Source organism: Arachis ipaensis, chromosome B03 (assembly GCF_000816755.2).
Source record: "Arachis ipaensis cultivar K30076 chromosome B03, Araip1.1, whole genome shotgun sequence".
Taxonomy (NCBI): domain Eukaryota; kingdom Viridiplantae; phylum Streptophyta; class Magnoliopsida; order Fabales; family Fabaceae; genus Arachis; species Arachis ipaensis.
In genome coordinates, this window is record NC_029787.2 from 126,893,891 (window position 1) to 126,910,220 (window position 16,330).

Below are 16,330 nucleotides of genomic sequence, written 5' to 3' on the forward strand. Positions count from 1 at the left end.
TTACTTCGATCATATTAAGTATTAACATACAATAAAAAATGGGTTCTACCATTTTATTTTAAAGAAAAATCTAAGGTCCAACACTTTTTAGGAAAAAGCTCTACATCCATGTAAAAATAACATGGATGGTATCCATGTAACTTTCACTCCACACCCCACACCCCCGCTTATTTTACATGCGCCTCTTATAACCTAGATAACAAATCCTTATTTTGCGTTATCAACGTTTCTCAACGTTTCCTCCTTCTTCTTCTTCTTTCGTGTTTTTCTTCTCTGCATTATGGATCTGGATTGATTCAACGCAATTATCTTTGTCGTTCGTCTTCTTCTTCGTTTTCTTCTTCGATCTGCACTTTTGAATTGAAACAATGAATGAATCAACTTCAAATCAGTTGAATGAGTGTGATTTTGATGATTCTTCTCAAACGCATCAATTTGATGAGGTTTGGATTATTGAATTCTGAATCGAATTTAATGGAATGAAATTTCTAATTTTATTTGAAGTGAATTGAATGGACTGATGTGATCTACATCTGAATTGAATTCAATTGAATTGATAATATGTAACTGTGAGTAATTGTGAGTGTTAGTAATTGTGAGTAACTCTGAGTAAATGTAAGTAACTTTTCAGTTCAATAAGTACTAAAGAGGTGGTTCATCACTTTCATGTTTTCGTTCGGTCCGCAGAAAGGAGTCTAACAAAAATTAGACCAATATGTTCTGTTTTCTTCCCTAAGCACTATATAATTGTTTTCCCGTAATTAAGATTTCGGTTCACCATGAGTACTGTGTTCGGTTCATTCTATACTATTCAAAAACCTTCTTCCTCACCTTCTACTGCTTCTTCACCAGAGAGAAAAGAAGGAAAAGACAAAAAAATACAGCAGCAACAACAACAAAAGAATGACGATAGGATTTCAGGGTTTAGGGTTTTAGGATTTAGGGTTTATGGGTTCAGAGTTTAGTGTACAGGGGTTCAGTGTGTTTCAAACTTTCGGTTCACCGTGTTCATGGTTAAAGATTTATGGTTTAGGGGTCTAGGGTTCAGGGTTCAGGGTTCAGAGTTTTAGGGGTTTAGGGTTTACAGTAGGATTCAGAGTTTAGGGTTTAGCATTTAGGGTTCAGAATTTAGTGTTTAGGGTTCGGGTTCAGGGTTTAGGGTTTAGCGTTCAGGGTTCAGAGTTCAGAGTTCAGGGTTCGGGTTCAGGGTTTAGGATTTAGGGTTTAGGTTTTAGGGTATAGGATTTAGGGTTTAGGTTTTAGGGTTTTAGGGATTTAGGGTTTATGGGTTCAGGGTTCAGGGTTCAGTGTTCAGTGTTCAGAATTCTAGTTTTAGTGTTTATGGTTTAGGATTTAGGGTTCAGTGTTTAGGGGTTCATAATTTTTTGGTAAACAGCAGAGCGATTTGGATTATTCAATTTTCAATTGAATCGAATGGAATGCAATTGCTAATTTGAATTGAATTAAATGGACGGAGGTGTATTGAATTGAATTGAATTGAATTGATAATATGTAAATTGTAGGCAAAGTTCTTTGAATTTTGATTTTATATAATGGATTATGTTTCGTTCACTCAGTACTATACAATTGTATTGTTTTCGGTTCACCATGACTACTATGTTCGGTTCACTATGAGTACTGTGTTCGGTTCACCATGAGTACTGTGTTCGGTTCATTCTGTAGAAAGCTGTTTGAATTTGATTTTATATAATGGGTTATGTTTTGTTCACTCAGTACTATATAATTGTATTGTTTTCAGTTCACCATGAGTAATATGTTCGGTTCACCATGAGTAGGGGTGGCAATGGGTAGGGTAGGGTAGGGTTTGGATCCAACCCTAACCCTACCCGCGGGTTGAGAATATCCCAACACTAACCCTACCCGCTCTTAAGGGTACCCGACTCTACCTGCGGGTTACAAAAAATATACAACATCATTATATAACTTGATGATAATTTAAAATAGAACTGATTTTTATGTAAAAAAAATATTAAATTATCAATTAATAATTTTCTTTTAGTGGTTAAGGATCTTTTGCATTTAGTGAGAGGTTTTTGATTCAACATCCACTTAAAACATTTTTATATAAGTATATAACATAAACATATATAGAGTGCGGGTTGGTCGGGTAGGGTTGAGGCTCAACCCGCACCCTACCCGACCCGCACGAGAACCCTACCCGCACCCTACGTCCCTACCCTACCCGCTGCGGATCGGGTTGGCAACCCTATCCGATTAGGTGGGGTCAGGTTGGATACCCGCGGGTAGGGTACATATTGCCACCCCTAACCATGAGTACTGTGTTCGGTTCATTCTGCACTATTCAAAACTCTTCTTCCTCACCTTCTACTGCTTCTTCATTAGAGAGAAGGAGGAAAAGACAAAAAAATACAGCAACAACAACAACAAAAGAATGACGATAAGGAGAAAATACGTGAAGAAGAAGGAACGCGAAAAAGGAGGAGAAGGAGGAACACGAAGAAGAAGGCGAAGAAGAAGAAGACGTTCCGTGCGTAAACGAGCGTGAAGAAGAAGAAGAAGCGAGGGAGAAGAAGAAGAAGCGTGGGGGAGAAGAAGCGTTGGGTGATTTCGTGTGTATTGAGCGCGTGTATTTCACATTTCATTTAATGGTATTGGATTTTTTTGGTGTTGGGCCAACTTGATTATATGATTACATAGATGTGTAGCATCCCCGCACTTTTTATTAGTATTAGTTAATATTTTAGGCTAATTATGTATTTATTGATATCCGATCAGTAAAATTTGGTATAATTATGTTTTTGGTGACTGAAATAAATTAAACAAAAAAAAACAAAAAAAACAAAACAAGGAACTGCTTAAATAGAGGGACAGTCCCGTTTAAGACTACTCTTAAAATACCAACCCACTTCCGGACCTGCTTGTTCATCTAGATTGTAAGAAAGAATATTATCTTTCAGATTTTGAGATAAAGGAGAATAAAGAGTATCCAAATGCCACCTACCAACCGACCAAATATCCTGTATCCGGAGATTCGAATCAGAGATGTGGACATAATCCATCTCATTAGATAACCGTCCTTCTCTCCTCCAGCTAGAAAACCAAAAATTCTGGTTCAAATCTCCAATACACCAAGCAAATCCATCCTTCAACACTTTCCAAGCCTTGCAAAGACACCTCCAAATGGGAGAGTCCTTGTTCTTAGGATAACTAAAACAGTCATATAGAGATGATCGGTATTTGGCATCCAATAATTGGACCCATAGCTTATTTGGCTGCTGGAAAAAAGTCCAAACTAGCTTCCCAAGAAGAGCAATATTTACACAATAAGGATCTCTAATCCCCAAACCTCCATATTTTTTTGGAGTAACCAGTACCTTCCAACTAACAAGATTCAATCCTCTTCCATCAACTTGTCCTTTCCAAAGAAAATTCCTCATCATAGACTCCAATTTACTAATGATTCCTTTGGGAAAAATAGAGACCTGCATCTGGTACGTGGGAATAGCAGTGGCAACAGAATTAACCAAGCAGAGTCTACCAGCCCGATTGAGTAAACTCCCTTTCCAGCTTGCTAGCCTACTCCGAATCTTATCCAGGACACCATTGAAAGCTGAACGAGTCACCCTAGAATGGCTAAGGGTAACTCCAAGATACTTGCCCAAATCCTGGACAAATCTGATAGAGGATACCCCAGTGAAAACCTCTTTCCTTGTTGCAGAGACATTCTTGGAGCAAAGCGCTTTAGACTTCTCCACATTAATCTTCATCCCAGATGCTTTGCAAAAACTCTCTAAAACCAACATCACATTAATGTGTTATTGTGATTCCGTGGATGGATTATAAATATATATATTCTATAATAAGTTACGAGTGATATAACTTTTTACACGTTTTATTTTATCACAATTCAATATATATATAAATGACCGTTAAAAAATCCTATTGTATTATATACCCGTCATGCATAATTATATCAAAGTTAATTTCATAAAAAAATAAATTGGTTGGTATTTTGCCACATTACTGCTGTGTTTGAGTTTTGATTTTCAGTGAGTGGTTTTTTTCTTGAGACACGTCAGTGGTTAGTGGTTACTAACGTTTTATTTCCACGATGATTGGGCTACAACCATTTTTCTTTTGGGTAAGATGCGTCATGCATGATGTATGGACTATGATTCGCTTCGCGTACTTATATCAGGTTTGTTTTTCTTTGGGCTAGGCCCTCTTTTAATTTTAAAAAATATTTAAAAAAAACTATTTTTTAATTAGTCAAATTTAAATTTATAATTTAGATTTAAATATTTATAATTTGAATTTTAGAATTTAAGATAAACAAATTAATTTTAAAAGAATTGACTAACAAACAACAAGAAAGCATTGTCTCACTGAAAAAAGAGTCGACTAATATTAGCTAAAAAAATTTAATTACTTAGCATTACCTGAAAAAAAAAATATGCATCTTGGGGTCCTTAATAGAATTTTGCGTTTCTTTTTTTGTCACGGCTTTTATGCGTTTAGGGTTTATAGGATTGAGTGGACTGCCATGGCTTCAGCAATGCTAGGAATGGAATGAACACACACACATTGACCAAATGACCAGTGAGAAGTTACTAGTTTCCTAAGAGAAATAGCTATACAATAGGTGAAAAAAGAACAGAACAAAGCTGCAAGTACACTTTTCATTGTTGACAACCCCCCAAAAAAGACAGAAAAACAATGGGAAAAGAAGAAATGCACCACTGATCAATATGTAGAGAGAGAGAGAGACTTTCCCCTCTTATCTTTTTCTTCTCAGGTTTCTCAGTTGGGCACAGTTAATGTTCTTCCTTTGTGATTTATCTTCCCCTAATTTCATAGACTAGCCGTCAATTTTGGACAAAAGATCGTTGTTAATTTTGGAGGAGGGAGAAAGGAAAAGAATGTACTATTTCCAGGAGGTCACAGTACTTCAAGGGAACAGTTTCTCTTGCATTCTATGAAGAAACTATGTTATGCCGCTCCAGTATTTTGACTCCATTTTCAGCCCACCACTTCTCAGCTTCTTCTTCTGTGAAATGCCTCCGACTGTGAAACAAATTTTGAGTTTAGTATACTGGAAATTGATTACCACCAAAGATGGATAAAATGGAAATATTCTTCAGCATTTAACATATATTCTAACATGACGCTCAATACTTATCAGAAACTACCTCCTTAATTTAAGTTCATCTAGAATATAAGACCCCGTGAAAGGAAACATAAGATTTATCTTGGAACATTTTACAAAGCAGCATACTCTGTATCCAAATACATTGACTGAAGGATGTACCAGAAAACAGATGGTGATAGATAAAACGGAATGTTAGTATTGTCAAACAAAAAGCTCAGAAATGCATCAAAACGCTCAAGAGACTGAACTATATCATAGTAAAACACATGATTGTGGCTATATTGGGCATGTACAAGGATATAGACAGTGTAGACAACTTGATTGCCACATCTGAAAAATTGAACAGAACAATTTACTGATAGTTTTCTTCAACCTGCTTCAGCAGTATATCATGCTGTTCCCATTGAGTACAGTACAAGTTCTAGATGCAAATGGATTTATGATCACTATCAATCACAGAGCTTTTGAGTTGAAAGGTATGACAATAAAATTTAAAGTTCTAAAGAGGAAACTCTATAATAAGAGGGACGTGTAAACAAGCAGCAGCGATGGATAAACATGACATTCAACAGGAAATTTTGGACCCAAAGTTATTGCAATGAAAGCATATAATAAAGCTTCATACATTTAAGAGATTTGAGAATGGAAAAGATGAATACCTGAAGCGAACACGCTTTAGTTCATTACCTCCACCTGGCAGCGGAGACAAAGTTATGTACACACCTGGTTCATCCTGCACCACCCGCTCTGCCTTTCCACTTTGTGCTTTGGCACCATTAGATAATGTTCTATTTGCTGTATTGCTGTTGGATTCCTTTATAGTGTTTGTTGTATGGTTCTCAACCAAAGATAGATCTCGAATGTTATTAGTGGTTTCAGCATAGGAAGTTGCTATCGTGTCAGCATTTGCTTTATGTCCTTCTGGAGGTCCTTGCACCATTTCCTTCAACTGTAACACAATTTAACATCCACAGCTTCAGAAATAATTAACCAAGGACTAAAGCACAATACATTTTAAGCTTCATAGTGATCACCAAGTCCTGCTTCTGTTGATCATCACAAGTGAAAAGGAATATAACCATGCATTTAATAATTAAATTCTTATTAACTTGAAAGAGAGAAAAATTAGAAATTTTTGTTTTTGCTGTTTTATTGCTTCCCTAACCATTTTCGTTTTATCCAATCAAGAGAATAGTTAACATAAGGGGTGGTGCTGTGCATGAAAGTTTTTACACACTATAAAATTCAGTTATATAATCTCAGCCAGTTGTAAATGAATTTATCAAGAACCAAGACTTCACTCAAAATAAGATATGAATTGTGTAGATGGACCATGTTATATTCTGTTCCTCCCAAAGATTCATTATTAATCTTTCACTCCACGGCTTAAAGTATCATAGTTTACATAAGCAGATACCAGATACAACCAATCCCCAACCATTTTAAACAAAATTTAAAATTTGCTATGATAGCCTCCCCTAACGTTCCTTACTTCACCTTATCCCCAAAATATCTCTATTTATTCTCATCTTAAACATGGTGTCCCAAAGAAGTTTAGTTTTAGATCCTCACCAGCATGAACAAATCATAAGATATCAACCACCATGTTTGCTACAATAGAACATAAAAATTAGGGAAAAACTATTAACAGAAGACAACCTGAGCAGTCAATGATTTTATAACCTCTTTTGCAGATTTACACTTTTCAGCTTCATCTGCAGCTACTGCTGTCACTTCCTTCAATCGCTGTGATGTTCGCTCGAGTTCAGCCTCTAGACTTTTCGACTTAAGAGTAAGCTCTTCAACCTAGCCAGTATATTTGATTGGATCCAGATGAATATACTTAAATCATTTCAAACATTTAGATTTCGAAAAGCAAACATCAAAATCAAAATTCAAAGCTCAAAGCTACAATACTTTTTTTTATTCAATTATTAGATAAGTGAGGGTATATCTGTGTATAGGAGAAATTATAAGTGAAATTCAATTATTATATGAAAATCCAAACAACTTATCCAAATGCTACTACCTATGCAAAACTTATTACACAAGAAATTATGCCATACTATAATCATTCTTTGTTGACCTTGTGTTTCTTTCGATATTAAGGTGGGTCCCTTATTTGCAATGACCATTCCAAAACAGACCAATATTATTCATGTAAAGATACATATGGCACCGAGAGCCCCTCCAAATTGTTTCAGGTTGGGAATAGCATATTAGCATTAAAAGACAACATAGACCATGAAAATGGAACATATCTACAATCAAAACTTCATCAGGATTATGCAGAAAGTTTGATACAAGGATTAACATGAATTGGATACTTTTGATAAAGCTTACCTGTGCCCTTAAAGCAATGACTTCTTGAGTTAGAATGTCATTTTTGAGCTTTGGATCATCATGGTTATCTTCACAAGATTGTCGTGGGCTACACTTTGAAGAAGGTGGTGATGTTGATTGGCAAGAGATTCTTGCAGCAGGCTCAGAAACTGAAAGATGTTTCTTAGATACCAGAGAAGGAGTATTTGATGATTTTATAGGACCATAAATCCCCACATGCAATTTTCCATTCAAAGATGGAAAAACATGGGTATCATGTGATTCTGGAGGCTTTGATGGACTGCTTTCTGATTGAGTAAAAGAACCAAAGGATGAAAGCCTTAATAGCTTTTCCTGTAATTTAGTGACCTTACTGTTGTCATGCAAACTTACACTTCTCAAGCTAGGAGTTTGCACCAAGGAAACTGTTTCTGAAGCTTTCTTAAGTTTAGAGTAACAATCATCACAAACCCGATATGGCTTGTTGGAGTCTGGAGCAAGGGAAGCTTTTATAGATTTCTTGTTTGTGCATCCTTTGCAAAAAACAAGCCCACAGTTGTAACAATTATGACGTTTTCTTCTGAATCCAAATGGATTACGACAACCAGAACATAGAGAATGGTCAGTGCTTGATACCCATTTATGAATACACACAACAGCAGTGAAGTTTGAACCACAAACGACAGTTTTCACTTGCTTGTCTTTCAAAAACTGAACAAGAGTGGGTTTATTCCGGTGATCATTGTCTCCATGACCTAATTGCCCATTCAAACCTTTTCCCCAAGTATAAACCTCTGCTTTTGAAGTTAGGACTGCAACATGATAAGAACCACAGGCAATATCTTCCACAAAACAGTCAGCAAGTTGATCTTTAACACGTGTGGGGACTTTTCCATCAGCAGCAGGACAGCCAAGTTGTCCATAAGCTGTACTACCCATTGTATATACATGTCCTGAGGTTGTCAATGCAATTGTAAGACTGTGGCCACAAGCCACTCGACAAATGTTTTCATTATCCAATGCAATCACACGCTCAGGAACTAGTGTAGGTTCACTACCAACATGTCCAAGTTGCAATTTATCTCCATCACCCCAGGTGAAAAGTGTTCCAATAGTAGAGTGTGTAGGAGATTCCTTAGATTTGTGTGTCACCTCAACAATTGCAGCAGTGTGCCAAACACCACAGGAAACCCTGGTTGTTCTCAACCCCTTCAAAGCTTCCACTTCTCTAGGAATATTTGTGCTATTGAGATCTCCATGGCCTAAGGCACCAAAAGTTCCATCCCCAAATGTAAACAACTGTCCAGCTGATGTAACAATAGCTGTGTGCCATGGGCCACAGGACACATATGATACATGTAAACCCTCCAAGCTACCACCTACTTTCTTAGGAATCCAGTGACTGACATTGTTTTCATGCCCAAGCAAGCCAGAGTTGTGAGTACCATCGCCCCAAGTATAAAGATCCCCAGAATACGTAACAGCACAACTATGATATTCTCCACATGCTACTAATTCTATATTAATGCCGCTAAGAGTTTCAATGGGCTTAGGGTGAAGAACATCCACTTCTACACCATGTCCAAGTCTACCTCCTGATTCCTCTCCCCAACTAAATATTTCTCCTTGCTTGGTAACTAGAACAGCATGTTTGTGGCCACAACTGATACTATGAACATCTAGAACTACTTTTGATTCCAAAGCCTTAGGGAGGAATGCATCCATCTCAGAATTGGATATGGTTCCAACTCTACGCACACCACCACCAACAATTCCATCACCAATACCTTCTCCCCAAATAAAAACATCACCTAAGGCCTCAAAATCCTCATGACAAGAACCATGGCTAGATGAACTAACAACACTGGATAAACTAACTCGAACTGCCTCAGATGCAGAGTTTCGATTACTTGATTCATCCACAGACCCAGGAGATAAAGTGGAATTCGGAATCGACTCGACTTGAATTGAACTCTTGTTAGCTCCAGTATAAGAAATTATTTCCGAGAAAGCCTTTACCCATCTATTTTGATTAGAATTGTCTGAAGCAACTCCGTTGGTATATCTGGGGTCCTGTGTTTTAAAAATAGAAAAAGTGTAAATGTCTAATAGTTTATCTGAACTTATGAAACAACTGAAGATTGAAGCCACTGCCACTGACAAATGGTGAACTTGATGGAGCAGATTTGCGTGTGCCAGCACGGGGACTTCCAGGATATGGACTTTCACATGGTTCGAATTTCCACGTTTGACTGTTGGTATTACCTCGAGTAACTAATGCCTTAAGACCGACAAACCATATCTCAGCCTCCTCTTTGTCCTTACATATCTGCCCATAGATCAAAAGTGGATTCACATCATAAAATTTACAATGTACTTAATCCTTAGTTTAATCAACATACTACATAAACTATCAGACTAGCTTTTCACAACCACTTCAGTAAGAGAAGAGCAAGATAAAGAGAAAAGCTTATAGATAGAACTAGTAGCTCTGCTAGCATAAAAACTACACAAAAAAGAGCACGCACCAAATCCAAGGATCTATCATTGTATATAAGGGAAAATGACTGATATTCTTTTTCAGGCCGAGGATACCGCTGAAATGTAGCCTGTAGGTTTTACAAATCAAGGTTGTGAGTATTGAGTAATAAAACCATGAAAGAAATAACATAAGTCAGAGTATGAGTTATAAATATTTGTTTTTTCCAATTATGCGTACAAAGAAGGAATTGCAATTTCCCTGAGCAACAAAATGTTGGACTGAATCACAGGCATATCATGGCCATATTAAACTTGCAATGAAGGCATCAAGTAATAACTCAAGGAAATAGTTGCATCTTTTTATAAACTTACAGTTCGTTGTCCTGGAATGATCTTTGAAACAGTACTGAGTTTAAGTTGTTTCTCTTCCTTTCCAGAGTACCACAAGAGTAGAGACTCATCCTGAACCCAAAACCACAAGCATTGAAAAGAATAGAACAATTTGTACTGATTTTTCTTGTTCTTTATAATTCTATCTGAAAAACATCACGCTTCAGATATCTAGAATTGATATTTGAGTTTGACTAGCAAATGGATTGGACTCAACTTAGAAACAAGTGAGTAAACTCATCGTATGTAACCTTAGCAAAAATGTAGAAGTTTAAATTTAATATTCAAGAGTATAAAGCTTTATATCATAAATTGCAGACATAGTGAATCTAACAACAAAGCTTGAACTTTTTTTCCTTCCAAGCATTGTTTTAAACACACCTTATGTTAGATATTTAAAATACAAAAAAAGAAGAAGCATTGTTTTAAACACTATACATTGGCCGTTTGGCATCCTAGAACGTTTGTGCTAGTGGAGTTAAAAAATGAGCAATCTGCCTAAACTGTTATTTACAACAGGACTACACATTTTAAGTTTTGGTTAATTTTTACCTTTTTATCATGTCATTGTTGTCATCATACTATTATGGAGCCCTATACTCAACACATTTAGGAATTTGAGCCTGTCTCATATCAATCCCTATGGAAGAAACTTAGTCAACCCATAGCATACTTATTTTGGTTATCATAATTTGCTAAGAGTAGAGAAAACTTTTCCAAGGCAACCATTGGTCAATTATTCTCAGGTCTAACTGCACAGTTCTTCAAGAAGAGATTGAGAATCAGATCAAAGACTCACACCCTACTCGAACTGGGGACACAATAAGCGAACAGGCCAATGAAGAAACTAATTGTTGCTCTATTTACACTTCCCAATAAATGAATTCTAATAGAAAAAGGAAGTTGATTTCTTCACATAATTTTTACAGGGTATCAGTAAACTTTCAAGACAAGTGATAGCGGAGCAACTTACATTGGAAAGCCTAAATGGGCAGAACTTCGGCTTCCCTCTTCGCCCATACTTTAGCAGATATGATCCTTTTTTAAGCGATGTAAGTGCCTAAAAAAGGAACATAAAGAGTTAGCTGCCTGCATTAAAAATAAAAAGATGATTCTGCTACTGCAAAACCGTGAAGCATGAGGGAAGACCACAGCTTCAAGCTTCATTATCTCCTCAGTCAGCAAAGAAGATCAGTTACAAGTTATTTAAGCAACAAAATAACAATGGCACACTAATAAATCATGTATTTCAATAAAATGTGATACTAGAATCTAACGGCAACTACATTCATTATAGCTCCCGGAAAAACCGAAGCCCAAAATATGAAGAGCAAGTGATTCCAAACCTGCTCTATATCCCTCTCAACAGGACCAGCTTTCTGAGGATCAGCCATTCAAGTTGCAATAACATGTGCTTCCAAGGAATGAATCCAATACCCATTTGAACAACACCTCAAATCAAAACAAACAACACCGTAAACCAACCTCGAGCCTATCCCCATGAAAAACTCCAATTCAATTCAACTCAGCACTTCCAAACCCTCAAGCAAACAAAACAAAGAGCTGCATTTGCCTGCCCCATAGCTGAAAAATGAACCTGGCAGCTCAAAACCACCTCCGGAGTCGTGAAAAAAGAAAAAGAAGGACCAACAGAGATAAACGCCTCGGCAGAATCGCAGTCAGCTTCAGACCAGCTCAAAGAAACCCTAGAAACGCGTATTTTTCGAAAAACCTCGAATCCCAATGAAATCTTGGGAATTTCGCCCCTCAAATTTTCCTTTTCTTTCCCGTCTGGCGAAACGGGTGCAATGCCCGAAATGCAGAACAAAACGACGACGTAACGGGAATCAAAGCCAGCAGCATTGCAAGGAATCCCCGGGGTTCCTCGAAGACCGAGCCATTTCTCGAGGATTACGACGGGGGCGGAGAGAGAGCTCGCCGAACCTGAAGCTGCGATTCCGAAACGGCGTCGTTCGACGACAATGCAAGGTAGATATTTTTTAACTTCCCCCCTCTCTTTCCTTTGAATTTTTCGTTCCTGTCTGGAGTCAGAATTCGCAGAGCTGGGAAGATGGTAAGAACACGCGAGAATTTCTCTCTCTCTCTTTTTGTCTCTGTCTTTCTTTTTTTTGGGAGAGAGAAAGGAGAGAGAGAGGGGGAAGCTAACTGTATTTTGTGGAGGGGGTGCCACGTCAGCAACTGAAATCTGCGTGAAGGGAATAGGGGATCGGTGGGTTTGTCGTTTTGTTAGAAGTTAGAAGGTTTAGGCGACAAATGAGTCCAATTTCGGGATTTGAAACGACATGCCTCCTCGCTACTCCCTCTCCCAACGGACGGACCAAGGATTGGAATCCGCTGCTTCTCGGTACTACGCTGCTCCCTTCTTAGGGATATATCCGAATAAAAGGATTATGTTAGGTAGACAACAAAAAATTTAAACAATGTGAATAATAAATTAAAAATCTAGCTTAATAAAGTTTTTTAAAAAAATACTTTATTCAAATTACCTAATCAAAAAATTTCATTCAGTAATTAAAAAATTTTAATCATCTATTATATCTTAATTTATTAAAACAAGCTGCTCCCCCAAATACTCTACCGTCGTCGTCATCGCTTGGTTGCCAACCAACTCCATTATCGCCGCCGAAATTTTTCTGACCGTTACTGATTCGTCAACAAGGATCCTCATCGGCGTCGCTCTCCTCCAGATCGGCAACGAACGGCGCCATCGGACTCTTCCTCGCCATCACTGCTTAACTTGACACACACCATTACCGACGTCGCTTATCCCTAGTGAAAATAACCATCCACTTAAAGATAAACATAATCATCTGCATATTTAGTGAATTTGAATATCCAACATATTTTAATTATATATAACTAAACTCAATCCAATAAAATAACCATCCGCATACCTACTAAAATGACTATCCTAAATTGGCTATTGAAGTAGCTTCTGTGAAAGACCGTGGTAAAAACGACGCAACGACTAACACTCCTGCTGCTCTTTCAACGATTCGATAATTACCGGTGACGGCCACCGATGAGGATGATCCTAGGCAGTTCCCTTCCATGGTGGTGAAAGATCAGTGCATTCCGGCGGTCACGTGCCTCTTGAGCCGATGGAGGAGCGCTGACGAAAGGTGCATGTGGTTCGAGAAGATCGTCATTTTTGGGTGAGATGAGAGAAGACAGATCCAAGTGAGAGTGTGTGGATGCGAGTGCGTCAATGTTAAGCGGCAAAGTGAATAATGGGCGGGGTTTCTGTCTTCTTTGTTATTATATTTTTATTGACTATCGAATAATGAGCAATTGAACATTAACATAGGGACTGCGAGGGAAGTAAAGAAACGAGGAAGTGAGTACTGAGTAGGGGAGGCGCGTTGGGCTAAGCACAAGAGGGGGAGGCACATCTGACTGACCGACGGAGGTGGAGGAGTGTCGGGCTGAACTGCAGCGGGGAGGACCATGATGAACGATGGTGTGAATGTATTTTATTTGTTGAGTGAGTCAATGTTCTAAATATATAGTCCTCTAAAAATTTGTGTGCTACATATAAAAATTTATATGTTGTGCATATTTTTATTGGTTGTGTGTCAATATATTGAGCACGTGATCCTTCAAAAATTTTGTGTTGTATACTAAAATTGGTGTGTTACACATCAAAATTCCTATACTCTAGTTTTCTTAACGTTTATAACAAAAGAAGAAGATGAAGACGGCAAAGACAATGATAATGATAATAAAAAGGGATGAGAAGAAAAAATTCAACAACAACAACAAGATAGCGGTGGCGATGACAACGATAGTGGCGGCGACGGTGACAGTGACGACGACAACGATATTGAAAAAAGAAGTGCGCAAAAGAAGAAGAAGATGACAATGAAGTGCCCGCATATATACAAAAGAGAAGAATCACAGAGACTTGGTTAAAACCTTGATTAAAAATGCTTGGACGTCTAATATTTTTTTTTTTTATTTTACCAATTTTTTCATTTTAGATACCACATTTAAGTAAAAGAATAAAAAGAACTTATTGATGTTTTTATGGTAATTTATACTAATAAATTGATTGGAGATCAATTTTACGCAGATGTCAAACTAATTAAATGTTTATCTTAAATATATCTATATAAATTGAATCAAACAAATTCAATTTAACATGCATCCAAATAAATCGAATTAGACCAATTTGATTTGCTTTACTAATGCACAAAAATATTGCATCATTTTTGAGATCTAGATTAAATCTCTTCGTAAATCTAATCAATCTAATTCTATTTAAGTGTATAAGATATACATAGCAAATTAAATTAGTCTAATTCGATTTATTATGTATCTAATTCTTGAGAATTTATTGGGCGAATATATTTTAGCACACTGTATATATTTGGAAATACTTATTTAAAAAAAAAAAGATAAATCTCATTAATTTTGTTCAAAATTATTATTTAGTCGTGTCAACTTTTATGTAATAGAAAACTTGAATTGATAAATAATTTTTCGTTACCTTTTCTCCATCCCTTTGCAATACTTTTTAGGCCAAGTAATTGCACGAAAAAACTTGAGACCCATGACAAGGGTTATTATATATAATCTAGTACAATAGTTGGTACGTAGAAATAATATTAACAATAGGAGAGTGAAACATTAACAGAGTTTAATCAATACATGTAGTCATCATCATAGATCACATGGTTTCGATTCCTCTTTGCTCTGGCTACTCTCTCATTCTGCATAACAAACAAGGCAAATAATGTTAATATATTTATGACTAAAATGTTGTTCCAAGGTTAAATTATATTTGGAAAACTCATGGATTCTCAGCTTTGTTTGGATAAACATAGCAGTGGCAAAAGTCATTGTAGAAAATGTGATGGTGATAATTTCACTTACAAGTATACAAGCATACAGGATGCATAAGAGTTACAATGGTTAAGATTTTGTTGTTTCTAATTCACAATATTCCTTTTGCCAACTGCTAGTTATAAGTTGTTAGACTTAGTTTCATTCTCTTACTTTCTAATTTCTATTACTCTCAAAATAATATGAAGGGTTATACTACGGTGTACACAGTATAAAATATATACTGGAATATAAATATTCGTTGAAAATAAATTAAACCACACATGTATTTATACACAAATACATTGGTGGCTAATTTTAATGGCTGATTTTGGTGTACAAATAACATTTTACCTTGGTTATAAGTCTTTCAAATGCTTCTGTACCATGCTGATTCATGTATCTCTCAGCAGCGGTTAGAACATCATCTGGTTGGTTGAATATGTTGTTCTTGCGCGGGAAACACCACATTTGAGAAGCTTGAGGGACTCGGATTTGCGGGTTCATGTAGAAGGGCCTTATGTAATTTCCATAAACAGTTGCTGCGCCGTTGAACTGAGGCAGAACCAGCCAGCAACTGAATATCAACTTGGCATACGGCCAAATGGGAAGCCTGACATTACCATATGGTTTTATAAATAAGAAATTCTAGATGACCAACAATTGACTAACACATCAAACTTTTAATATTCTATGTTTCTTACACGGTATGAGAAGATTATATGGCAAGAATGTGGCAATAATGAATTAGTTGATTAATTAATTAAGGAGGGAGCTTACACTTGAAGAACTTTGGCAAATGTGATCTCAAAGAGGGTCATCAAAGAGTAAAGAACCCAGTAGGTAAGCCATTGTTGATAATGAGTATGAGACCTTGTCTCTATGGCCCTAATGGAAGCATGTCTAAGGCAAAAACAGCAAAAATAAGATGATAAATAATAATATAGATTGGTGAAAGAAGAAAAGGAGAAAACTTACAAGGGGTAAACAAGGGTGACGAAGGGGCTGCACAAAAATGCCAAACATAATAATTAAAATAAAAATAAGAGTATTGGTTAAGAAATAATTAAGAGGAAGAGAAGCAGAGAGATACAGAGCAAGAACATCGAAGTTCCTGAAGAGAACTTGGAGAAGGTTGTTTCCAGAAGCACCCATGTGTGG

General features: G+C 36.8%; 2 protein-coding genes across 4 annotated transcripts; both read right to left on the reverse strand.

Moving 5' to 3' along the window:
• Window positions 4,512–12,092, reverse strand: LOC107631886. Of its 3 annotated transcripts, none has more exons than XM_016335466.2 (9): window positions 11,671–12,092; window positions 11,298–11,384; window positions 10,307–10,396; window positions 9,982–10,062; window positions 9,615–9,782; window positions 7,475–9,526; window positions 6,815–6,937; window positions 5,791–6,080; window positions 4,512–5,046 (listed from the first exon to the last, which is right to left on the reverse strand). In XM_016335466.2, the coding sequence occupies exons 1-9, from the start codon at window positions 11,716–11,718 to the stop codon at window positions 4,956–4,958; spliced, it is 3,030 nt and encodes a 1,009-aa protein (XP_016190952.1). In that variant the 5' UTR covers window positions 11,719–12,092; the 3' UTR covers window positions 4,512–4,955. The 3 variants fall into 3 exon arrangements, with proteins under 3 accessions (XP_016190952.1, XP_016190951.1, XP_016190953.1); XM_016335465.2 differs by having other exon boundaries at window positions 6,791–6,937; window positions 11,671–12,091; XM_016335467.2 differs by lacking the exon at window positions 9,982–10,062 and having other exon boundaries at window positions 6,791–6,937; window positions 11,671–12,091.
• On the reverse strand, window positions 14,875–16,324 carry LOC107634784 (HVA22-like protein c). Its single transcript, XM_016338206.2, has 5 exons — window positions 16,263–16,324; window positions 16,148–16,174; window positions 15,950–16,072; window positions 15,524–15,782; window positions 14,875–15,057 (listed from the first exon to the last, which is right to left on the reverse strand). Exons 1-5 carry the CDS (start codon window positions 16,322–16,324, stop codon window positions 14,989–14,991), a joined length of 540 nt encoding a protein of 179 aa, XP_016193692.1. The 3' UTR covers window positions 14,875–14,988.

What these genes read in the sequence shown, in the direction of transcription:
- LOC107634784 (XM_016338206.2), bottom strand. Translation starts at nt 16,324, where the DNA reads ATGGGTGCTTCTGGAAACAACCTTCTCCAAGTTCTCTTCAGGAACTTC. An exon ending in AACTTCGATGTTCTTGCTCT is followed by an intron (nt 16,175 to 16,262) that starts GTATCTCTCTGC and finishes ATTTTTGTGCAG; the next exon opens with CCCCTTCGTCACCCTTGTTT. An exon ending in TTTGCCAAAGTTCTTCAAGT is followed by an intron (nt 15,783 to 15,949) that starts GTAAGCTCCCTC and finishes TGGTAATGTCAG; the next exon opens with GCTTCCCATTTGGCCGTATG.
- LOC107631886 (XM_016335465.2), bottom strand. Translation starts at nt 11,718, where the DNA reads ATGGCTGATCCTCAGAAAGCTGGTCCTGTTGAGAGGGATATAGAGCAG. An exon ending in ATGATAGATCCTTGGATTTG is followed by an intron (nt 9,783 to 9,981) that starts GTGCGTGCTCTT and finishes ATCTATGGGCAG; the next exon opens with ATATGTAAGGACAAAGAGGA. An exon ending in TCATTGCTTTAAGGGCACAG is followed by an intron (nt 6,938 to 7,474) that starts GTAAGCTTTATC and finishes TATACTGGCTAG; the next exon opens with GTTGAAGAGCTTACTCTTAA.